We start from the raw sequence: 11836 nt of genomic DNA, 5'->3' as shown, positions 1-11836 counted from the left end.
CATCTTCCAGATATATTTGTAGTGGTTATGTTCTCCAAAACCTATGCCCTATCTGATGTAGCTCCCAGGCAAATTAGTACTCTATTTCTCTGACATGTACAACATTAATCTTTGCCTAAATTCCAATGCATGATAATTATTGGTTACAGGTCTTTCCTGTCCCTTTAAACTGTGTTCATGTAATGAATACTTAGTAAATATTTATTAAATCAAAATAGCTCCTGCTTTAAATATTTTTTTGAGTGACATTGCAACCAGAAACAAAGGTACAGTGAAAGAGATCTATTTAATAACAAGAATATTTTTTCATGCTTTGAATCAATAGAGAAAACAAACCAGAGTTGATTAAAGTGGTTATTAGGAAATTGTGTTTTATATCAGAATACAAAATGATTCTTGTCAAACAGCACATTATTATGACTATGGTCCTAAGATTAGGAAACACAGAAAGGAAAGAATTTAAGCACAGATTATTAATATCATGTAGACAGTAGATTACCAACCACATTCATGTAGATAGTAGATGCACTGACCATATTCAGAGTGCCTCTTGAAGAAAATTGGGCATTACAAAGGATATGTGAAACACTGATAAGAAACACCATCAACATTTCCAGATTCTGTCCATACTTTTCAGTGATGATTTTAGTGACAATGTTGCTTCTCCTTTTTTTCAGTTTACTTTTTTTAAAAAATGGATTTATACAAATACTTTTAAAACAGTAAGATAAGAATGTAAATCATCTGCCTACCACTCGTCCCCTGCCCAAACTCCACTATTTCTATCTCTTCTGGTATTTGTTGCATTTCTAGATACAATGTGCTCACATGGCCTTTTTTCTTTCACTGTTCAGTGCATAACTTTTAAACTTCTTTTTACCTTCTGCATAAGGAAGAGGAAACTTTCTCCCACACATCCTGTACCTCAGTCACATACATAGGCATTCCTGACATGCATTCCTCTACTAGAGTAGGTTTTGAGCAACCACATCATCACTTTTACTTCTCTCTCCTCATTTTAAGTTAGTGTCTGGCACGCACTCAAGGGAGGCATTAATCTTTATCTCTTGAAGGAAAGAATTTCAAAGACTTTGGGAACGAGCTTTAAAACCATCAGACACTATACGAAAGAGGTCTCAGTGGTTTTCCAGTAAAACCATAGGGACTCATAGTCTTGTTAACATTTTAAATTTTTTCTTCTCTAACTTTTGTCATCTGGGGCTAACTTATCATGGAGGGGCTGGTTTTGCCATCATTTCTGTAGGATGTTTTCATTTCACCATTATCTTAGGGTTTTCTTTCTCCTCTATCTTGCATGGAGTCCCTTGGTTCCTTGATCCTACTACTTTTATTTCTTGGCCTACTCATTTTTCTGGAAGAGTGCATGAATCAGAAACCTTCTGATAAAGAGTGAAGAGGAGATAAAGGTTGTGAAGATATGATTATCCAGCTTCTAGTTATTTTTCAGAAGTTCGGTACCACTTGATTCTTTGTCCTTGGTCTGTTCTTCTACGTGGTAAGCTGTAGGATTTTCTCTGTGGTCTCAGTGTTCTGAAATTGCACCATGATACAGTATGGGTCTGTATGCTTCCACTTTGCTGATCACGTACTGGAACTCCAGTCTAGAAATCATACATACCTTCCTTAACATGTGGAATTAATTATTCAAAAGTTTCTTATCCAATTCTCTCCATTTCTCTGCTTCTTCTGGAATCTTATTGATAGGATATTAAAACTCCTCGAGTAGTTCTATAATTGCCTTTTTTATTCTTGTTTTTTTCAACTCTGTTTCTTAACACTACCTCCTACAAGTTTTCCCCAAGTTTATCTTCCAAGCCTTCTATTGTATTTTTAACTTCTGCTAGCGTCTTGTTAATTTACAAGAATTTTTTTATCCTCTAAATGTTTTTAATAGCATTCTATTCTTATTTCTTATATATAATGTCTACTATTGTGTCTCAAAAGTCATAAAAAAGTAGGTTTAAAAAATATTTTTTTAAAAAGTGTAGAGCTTCTGTTTCCCGTAACTCTTTTTTTTTTCCTATTTTCTTTGGCCTCTGTCTTTCATATTTTTCTCAAACTTCTGTAGCTCCTGGGCTATCCACTTACACTGAATAAAATATGAATTTTGGTTTATAGATTAAGGAAAAGTTGGAGAATGTTAAGTGTGAATCTCAAATTGTGCCAGTTTATTGAAGTCTCTTCTGGGCAGTCATATTTACTAGAAATGGCTCTCTGGACTACTTCCTGGAGAACAGAGGACCAAGGCTAGTGTTCTAGAAGCCAGATTCGGGAAGAAGGCTGGGAGTAAAAATTCAGTATATGTTTTTAACTTAGCTTCCATTTTTTTTAATGTAGTGCCCTTCATTTAGAAATCTTTTTTTAAAATTTATATCTAGAGATTAAAATTCCCATTTTGTGCTAGGGCGTGGAGGTGCAGTTCTCACCTGAGTTGAATGGGAACAAAGAACTGAGAGGCAATTCCTAAACAAGTTCTCCATCCACCCTTTTAACTATATCACTAGCCTCATTTCCAGAGGTTACTGGTGCTGCTGATTCCTGAGCTGGGCCTTTTGCAGATTCCATGGTACAAATCTTGTTGCTTCTTACCTTTTCCCCCTTCTTGTTTGGGTTTCAGATTTCTCAGGTCTGTTAGCCTAATCATCATTCACCATCTGCTCACCAGCGTCCCAAAACTATGCTGCTCTTTCCCCCTATCCTTTTCTCCAGTTGCCTTATGCCACTGAAAAAGAACCTTTTATTTTTATTGTGGCTAAATGTACTTTCACATCAACAGTTTTAACCAGAAGTTATATCTTTTTATTGACTTTTGCTGCCAATAATCATATTTACCAAGCATTATTTATAATAAGAGTAAATTGTTAGACCTCAAATTGGAGTGGCAATATAGAAGATCCAGAATAAAGGCTTAAATTTTAGGAAAATAAAACTACTATTTTAGAGAAAATGCTTCATCATAATCTGCAAGGAGAATTAGGCAGCTTCTAGCTGGGATAAATGTGTTCATGAGCCTGGAAACGTTGTGGAATTCTGTTGGTATGAACAGTGGCAAACAGATTTAAAAGTTTTCTTTAAAAAATGAACTCATTAAAGTGAGTCCTTTTGATTGCATATGAATTGAGTAGAAGCAGTTGTCTCATCAAGAAATCTTGAGCAAAGCTGGAAGCTCAGAAAAGGGTTAGGATTGTTTTTATTTTTAAGAGGAAAAACATCTGTTTTTGATTTTTATGCCCTTCCCTTTAAGTGCTTTTAAATATTTTTAAAGATGCCTAGACATATGATGAACTCGTCTCCATGAAATAACGAGGGTTTAATGACTCCCTTATGTATTCAGGTACTTGCCATCGGAATAGGTTGTCCCATATCTGTACCATGTCTCAGATTCAAGTTTATTCAAATTGTTATTTTCGTATCAAACTGTGTGACTTAAGAATATGGTACAATGAATCAAACAGTTGGTGTCCATCTGCCTCTGATTATCTAATGAACGGATTCATCAGAGTGACAGAAATGAACAATTGAGAATACCAAATATTGTAGAGGTTAAAAAAAACTGGAAAAAATAGTGGAAACTCTCATAGTAATATAAATTAATAAACCATTAAGGCAAACATTGGACATAACCTGACAAACTGAAATATGTACATACCCTTATGCTCTCATCTATTCCTTGAAACAAACCCTGAAAAAAAACACATGTACATAGAATACAGATCCATAAATGTTCACTCTGGCATTGCTTATAAGAGCCAGAAATGGAATAGCTTAATGTGTATCAGTAATTCAATGGATGAACGAATTGTGATGTATTCACATAATGAAATAGTATGAGGCAAATCAAAAAACGTTGTTCTAGACATAATATGGATGAACATCACAAAATAATTCTTAGAGGATGATTCCATTCTCATAAAGTTCAAAAAATGCAAAACTAAACATTAGTAGTCTTCCTAATAAGCAATAAATTCATCCTCATGTTAGTTTGGTAACATACAAGTTCTAAAACTGTAAATAAAAGTAAAGAAATGATCATCTCCCACTTCCGGGTGAAAAGAGCCAGAATTATACAGACATGTGGGGCAGGTATTTGGGGGGTTGCTGGATATGTATTATTTCTTTCCCATTGGTAGTGATTGCATTGTATGTGTTTTTAAATTTTTACATAATTTTCATATACCATTCTAGTTTTGATATCTCACCATTTTTTAAATTGCCATAATTTGCCTGATCTTAGAGACTATTTTTTCTTTTACTGGGGAACTTCTTAGTGTTCTAACAGTGTGTGGCAAAGAATTTTGACAGCATGTATACTTTTTTGATTCAGATCTTTCATTGAATAAAAATATAATATTACCAATTCCATAGTCTTCACACTGCAATTCAAAAGAGATATTCTATAGGTAGGTGATGAAAAGGAAGAGATAAAATTAGGTCAAATAGGGGCTTAGTTTTCAGGGCAGGTAAGGGTTTGGCACACAATGGACAATAAAAGCAGAATGTGGGAGTTTGTAGTGACAAAATAGGCAGTGGTTGCTGCTACCAGGGCTGACTCAGGGAGTATTTCTCCACCTTTAATCTTAGGGAGAGTTATTTATCATAGGCCACCTGGGAGATAAAATGTGGGTATTGTCAAAGTTAGGGGTTCCAAGACATTTTCAACTCAGAGACATTTGGGTATGTGGTTAATTCTGTTTGATGATGTCTCCCTTGGGAATTTCATTTTAAATCAGTTCAGAGAGCATTGGATGGAGCAAAGAGACCATGCTTAACCTTATTCCCCATAGACTGTATATCATGCCAGTACCCAGCACAATGTGAAATCATCTCTTATATGTTTATTTTTCAGCAAATATTAACAGCAGATGCTGTGTCTGAATCTCTCCCAAGGATAAGGCTTCAGGTCAGCATACAGCTGGGAATGATTCTGAAGAATTCTTTGGTAGGCCAGCAAATAAATATACACCAAATAGAGAAACACTTCTTGAGCCCATGGTGTGGCCTATTTGAGGCCAGGCCCAGAGGATTGGTGTGTCAAGCCAACCAGCAGTGACCAGGTTCCCATCATGAAATAATCCCACTGTATCTTGGTCCCTCTATCTTTATTGAAAGCAGTCTTAGCTATCAACAGTTGCCAAGTTTCACAAAATGAAATGCAAAGTATTAGGGTTTGCTGAGAATATCTGTATCTCTTCTGCTTACAAAGGCACTTGTGCAAAGAAGGGAGAAATCTGATCTAGTAATAAAAACAATAATGTAGCCATATTACACCACAAGATTTAGACAGGATCAGCTCCCTAGTTTTGGTTTTGCATTTGTTGACCACATGATCTGCAACTAGTAATGCAACCTCTCTTAACTTTTGATTCCTCACACCTAAATGTGGGTGATCTGTTTATGGGTATCCCATTAAACTCATGAAAACAAAATGAGGTCAGAGATGCAAAACTGCTTTGTTGACTGCAAGCCCCTATGGTAAGGACTCTTTTTAATCTTTTCCAATTATGCAGTTGATATTTATTATTCATTAACCAAAAAACAATAAGAAAAGAACAATCCAAAGATCAAAAGTGCCTGAGGTTCAAAATAAAGTCCCCATACAAATCTTAAGACTCCAGGAGTGACCACATTTGACAATTTGGGGCTTATCTTTATACATTTTATGATTTGTGTGTGTTGAAAAAAAAGGATTATAGCCTACTAATTTGTAGAATACTATACAGAAATTTTTAATAACGTAAATTGTTATATACTGACATGGAATAATATTTTATGTGAAAAGTTACAGAACAACATTTTTAGTGCAGTCTTTTTTTTGCAGACAAAATAAGTAACTACCACAGGGAAGTGAATATTGCAATTTGCAAATGAGGTACTTTTACTTTCTAACTTACACAATTTCCACTATTATAATTTTTATATGAATATATTTTTATCTTACATATATTTTCACAATAATTTTTAAAACCTGCAAGAAAAGTGAAGCGAAGCGTATACCAACAAAATAAATACAATATGATACTACTGAAGATGTAAGTATACAGGCTACACCTGGAAAAAAAAAGTTATGAAAGGAAAGAATACACACACACACACACACACACACACACACACACACACAAATTGGAACTAGGCACAGAGGCATATACCTGTAATCCCAAGTGCTTGGGAGGTTGAGGCAGGAGGATCACAAGTTCAGTCATCCTCAGCAATTTAGTGAAACACTCAGCAACTATGCAAGATCCTGTCTAAAAGAATACAAGGACTGGGGATGTCGCTCAAAACTAAAATGGCTCTGGATTTAATCCCCAATAAGAGAAAAATAAATAAATAAAATGAAAAATGGAAAATAAAATAAAAGAAGCAAAATGAAAATAGGCATGATGTGACTTTTCAAAATATTTTTTTTTTAGTAAGTGGAAAAAAACTGATCATGCAGCGTCACCGCCAACTTTCTTTTTAAACATGACTCCCAACCACAGGATATTCATCCCTTCTGACTAGTTCCTTTTAAGGGCCCTGTGCAAAAAAAAAAAAAAAAAAAAAATGGCAAAATAGAACCCAGTACAGGGGTCTGCCAAGAGAGGAAGAGCTAAATATAACCAGTAGTCAATTGCCTTACAGTTTAAAGTCTTCATATTCCATTTCCTAAAATGTAGAAATCAGTCATAAATTTGAGGAATGGGCAGGAATGACAAGCTAATGGAAGACAAGCTTCCCTGAAAAGTGCTGGCATTATCAAGTAAGAGAGTTTACAATAAAAATCACAGATGTCATCGCTCTCACTAAATTCTTACATCCTTTCCATCAACAAATTCTGTCATGACCATGTACAAAATCCATTATTTACCATTTTGATTACTGCCCATCCAATTCACGTTTGCGCCTGCCTATTTCCACTGCAGTGACCTCCTGTTAGTCTCTCCACTTCCACCCTAGCTCTTCCTCTTTTCCCTGCCATACCTTTCTCCTCAAAAAAAAAAAAAAAAAAAATCTCCTTCACATGTAGAGAAAATGAAAACCCAAACCTTAGTATGATTCCAAGGCTCTGTCCTATTTTTCCCTTCCTTATTTTTCCATTCACTTTTAAGCTTCCAACTAATATCTGTCACACCTCAGTGTCTTTGCACATCCTTTTTCTTCTGCCTGAACTGCTTTGCTCCCTACTCTACAGATTTCAGTTTCTCACGACTTTCTCCAACCTCTTCCTTCCCTACTCTAAATCAAATCACAATTTGCATTTTTTCCAGTAATTATTTGTATGGCATGGATTTTATTTGCCTTTCCTACTCTGCTGAAGCTGCTGTATGACTGGGTAGGGGGTTCATAATACTATCCTCTCTACTGTTGTACATATTTTAAACTTATCATAATAGCTTGAAAATGTTTCCTCTGATCTTACAAACTAAAAGCAATAGTTATTGCCTGCAGTTATCCTAAATTACTTTTCCAACTTTGTGTTTTTTGAAAATTTTCCTTTTAATGGTTAATTTTTATATAGTAACCATATTAGAAGCCATAAAATGCTGTTGTATTTGAAAGACCACAGTAGGGTTGACTAGAAGTCCAGTGTGCTGGACTTACATCACAGTATGCTGCAACCTGCACAGCTGAACTCTAGAAACCTGTGAGGAGCAACAGGGGATTAAGAAAGACACACAAACATTTACAAAGAGAAAGCTGGGACCAGGTGGGACACTGACCTCTGATGGAGGAACAGTGACCCAGACCTAGCACAGCACGTTTATTATATAGGTTTTATCATCAAAAGGTTTTCTGTAGGAAAGTTTCTGCAAAGCAGGCAGACTTGAAGTTCACAGGGCTTAAAAGCAATTATAATTATCTTATTATGCTCAGAATTCTCTATCCCTGTCAGCTGGTGTCTGAGCTCAAAGTCAAGACTGATATAATTCCATGCCTTTGCACAGAACTTCCTCAGGCAAGGCATCATCATAGCAACTGAGCAATCTTGTCCTGCACCTTTTCACAGAAAGTTCCCAGAGCAAAGCACAGCCACAACTCTGAGACAGTCAAAAACCATGACCCAGGTCACTGTTCTCCACAATGGTATAAGCAGGTTAGAATGCCATAATTTTTAGGTTCCTAATAAGCTGCTATTGGCAAGGAAGTGAATTTTCAACTAACATCAGATAAATTAACAGAAAGGTCTGAAGCTGAACTGTTTCATTTTTCTCACTACTGAAAGCAATAACTATTGCTTTTAAAAGACCAAAGTGTTTTATTTGAAAAGAACCCTAGAATAGGGATATAAGACTTCTAATGTAGTCTCTATTCATCATTTTGGGTGAATCATTTTTCCTCAGTTGTTTGTTTAGTAATTCATATAATAAAGAGATTAATATTTCAATTCAGATCTAAAATCCTACAATTTTAAAGGGGAGAAAACAGCCATAAATAATACCAATTTTTTTAATGAAGCAAATAATTCAATATTTCAAAAGAACTTTTTATCTATTCATTTATAAGGTCACAACCCAGTAGAGATATTTATATCAGGAGAATCTACAAAGCCAAGAACAGGAAGCAGTTCATCTCCTTCAGAAGATTTGATACTGTCACTCTCCTCCTTTCTGTTAACATATTTGTGCAACATGCTGTAGTACTGGTCCTTTGGATTGAAAGTATACAGTGTTGAAATTTGCTGCCAGTCTTTAATACTTGGGGTGTTGTATTCTTTTGGATGTGAGCGCTCAAAGAAACATTTAACATTTTCTTTTGCCAATTCAGTGGCATGCTCCTTGGCTTGACTTTTAAAGATCTCCTGCTCATTCTCCAAATAAATTTTCCAAAATTTCAGCTGCAGAAAACTAACTGGAGACAGGCATCGGCAGACAGATGTAAGTATCACAACAAAGATAATAACAACTGCTATGATGATCCAGCCCAGCACCTTAAAAAAACACAACAAATAGCAATTTTTAGTCACTCTTCAGAAACAAAAACAAACTTACAAATCCTCAGATAAAATTTAAATTACTCACCAGCTAGCATGGTGAACAAGCCAACAGTCTTTTAAGTCTTAACCCCTTAAGATTAAGGAATGGCAGAAACTTCCCCAACTCCTCAGTACAATTGCTTACTAGGAAAGTCAGACACAGGCCAAGTCATGTCAGGGACCCAGAAGGAGCCCATATGTCTGTCACTCCCTCTAGAATTCAAAATGTGGATTTCCTACAAATGAACACTCTACAGAACCTCTGAGCTTTGCAAGCCCAGAGGCAGCGTGGCTGGTGGCTTTAGGTCAGGCAGACCCATTTTATTGTACAGACCCATTTAATTGTGATAATTCTGCTGCTTTCTCCTGCCCAGACAACTTAACATAGATTCTCAGTTTTCACTCTACAGAGGAGATAATAATACTCCTGCAAAGTTGTGAGAATAATTAGGAGGTAAAGGACCTAGCGCAACCGGGGCTTGCCTACTGTCACCCTCCACCTTTCACCACAGCGCCAAGTACTATACGAGTACTTTTTCTCTTTTTCGTTGGTTTTATTGAATACTTGCCTATGGGTACGTTAGAAACTGGCGCAATTCCAGCTTCTCTTTGGGTGACACCTGTCTGGAGAAAAGTCACTTAATTCTCCTTCACGAGGTCGCCCTCCTGCTCCTCCCAACCCGCGTCCAGCGCCAGCGCCTGACCTGCGACTGAGCCTTGAGTTCCTTCAGGATGTCTTGGAGGTCGGACTTCTGGTCCTTGCTGCAGGGAACCAGCGGTAGCTGGTCGGTGCAGCCTGTGCGGTTTCTGCACAGGTACGGCTCCAAGACCTTGCTCCCGCTGGCTGCGCATTCGTAGAATGAGCCCCCAAGCAGCGCCATGGCCACCCAGGTGAGGGGTGCGAGCGCTGCGGCCGCGCCGATCTGCACGAACACCTTCGCGCCCCGCAGCCCGGAGCTGCACCTCACACGGGCGCCGGGCGCGCAGCAGCCGGTCAGTAGGCGCCACGTGCGAGCGCTCAGCATATAGCCCAGGAGGAAGAGCACAAGCGCTGGCACCAACAGGAAGACCAAGCCGTAGGGCAGGTTCCAGGTGGCGCTGCAGGGGCACTGGAACACCACAGTGGAGAAGATGCGCTCCCCGCTTGCCGTCAACAGTGTCACCAGGCCATAACCCAGCGCGCTACTGTGCCTGAGATGCAGGTCCAGCACTGTCTTAAACTTTTCCATGGCTTCTCCTAACAGGGAGCCGTGGACAGGCCCAGAAGTTTCTGTCACTTCGCTGCCCTGTTTGTCAGATGAATTGGGTGAACTGGGTCTGGGGCTTTCCAAATTCTGCTGAGAAGCAGCTTTCAAAAAGGGAAGAGGGCTTCTCAGGTCTTTTGAGGTTTCACTTTCTCACTTCAACAAAACCAGCTCTGGCTGACAAAGTTATATACTACCCCTGTTGACTTTGATCTCCCCAGTACCCAACCCTTTCCAAAGGCAGAAGCACCTGTTAGCTTTCTCCTCCAACTCAGAAGAACAGCCCTGTTCAATTGGTCATTATCTTTGTTTCCTTCAGTCAGACAGCAAACAAGGGCACTTTCCTTCCGTTTCTGATCCAAGCAGTCACTGAGCAAAAAAGGGGGAGAAGACCCCCAGAATTTCCTCTATATTGTAGTTATCCTAGTTTCTAAGCCAACTTTCAATTCCAAAACTACTGATCATTTTCAGGAAACGTTTGAAGACAAGTTTTTTTTTCTTTCATAAACTAAATCACACCACACCCCAGAACATAGTCAAGTTTTAGTACTTCCATGGTATTCTGTCCCCTTCCTGAATAGAACCACTGGCTTCCTTCATATGAACTCTTCTCTCCTAATCTCCCACATGGCATTAGACTGCATATATTGAATTCATTTACTCATCAATGCAATAAGTATGAATTTTTTTCAGATATGCCATAACACTGTCAGTTTCTGGGGGAGTGTCAAATTGTTACTCTGTGACCACCAAGTTGATCAGCACAGAGAGGATAAATGGTTGTTCAAAGATCATTAGTTGAACAACAACAACAACAACAAAAAAATCAAACTCCAGCTACATCTAATATGTTGTTTCCTCTGCCTTCAGTTTTCTCAAGACAGCATTGCTCTGACACAAACTGTAACCACTTCCATGACACTGAGCCTTACTTTGGTTTCAAAGAGAGGTGAGTTACACTTGAAAGAACATGGGCCTGAAGTTAGGTGCATTGGGACTGTGTGTCACTTTATGTGTTCAACAAGTTAGCTTCTCTAAGACTCAGCATCCTTGTGGTGAGCCACCCATGGGCTGTGTGTGTGAGCTGTGAGCATTTTGAGCGCACAAAGCAGACTGGACTGATAATGCTGCTCTGTCTGGGCTGTGCACATAATGTGTCCCCTTCATTTGTTCTGCCTTTGATCATCACACAGCACATGAGATGGACGTGATCTTCCAAGATGTCAGACAATGTGCTGACAGCAAGAAGCTAGACTCAACCCCCTGAAACCTGACCCCTTGCCTCATTTGAATGGCTTCTTCCCAATAAAACCTGGGTTCAAGGCATGTTCTTTCTCTTTCTTGCCTCCCTTGCCTCCCTTGTGGGAGCTGTGGCTGAGGAGCAGTCACTAAACCCAAAGAAAAGTTACTTTATGTGTCCTTGACTTTATTTATTCTGCCAAAATTCACTTGGAGTGACCCTAACCTGTTTAGTCGTGTGTAGTGACACATCCTCATCTGTCATAAAAGGATAATAGTGTCCACTTAAGATTGTTGAGATGAGTAATTGAGTACCATATCTAAAGTGCTTTAACATAAAGGGTTTGTCATTAATTGAATGCTCAATGTGAGGGATTAA

The 11836-nt window shown here is 38.2% G+C and overlaps 1 protein-coding gene across 1 annotated transcript; it reads right to left on the bottom strand.

The window, feature by feature from the left end:
• Positions 1 to 7689: 7689 nt before the first annotated feature.
• CALHM6 (calcium homeostasis modulator family member 6) lies at positions 7690 to 10231 on the bottom strand. The gene is made up of 2 exons (XM_081295907.1): positions 9679 to 10231; positions 7690 to 8929 (listed from the first exon to the last, which is right to left on the bottom strand). Exons 1-2 carry the CDS (start codon positions 10201 to 10203, stop codon positions 8507 to 8509), a joined length of 948 nt encoding a protein of 315 aa, XP_081152033.1. The 5' UTR covers positions 10204 to 10231; the 3' UTR covers positions 7690 to 8506.
• Between the last annotated feature and the right edge of the window lie 1605 nt (positions 10232 to 11836).

This window comes from Spermophilus citellus (assembly GCF_964194105.1).
Source record: "Spermophilus citellus genome assembly, chromosome: 5".
NCBI lineage: Eukaryota > Metazoa > Chordata > Mammalia > Rodentia > Sciuridae > Spermophilus > Spermophilus citellus.
Note: the sequence above shows the minus strand (reverse complement) of the source record. Positions and strands in the feature narration are given on the sequence as shown.

Coding starts and splice junctions, on each gene's coding strand:
- CALHM6 (XM_081295907.1), bottom strand. CDS start 10,203: ATGGAAAAGTTTAAGACAGTGCTGGACCTGCATCTCAGGCACAGTAGC. Junction 8,930..9,678: donor AACTCAAGGCTCAGTCGCAG/GTCAGGCGCTGG, acceptor TGTTTTTTTAAG/GTGCTGGGCTGGATCATCAT.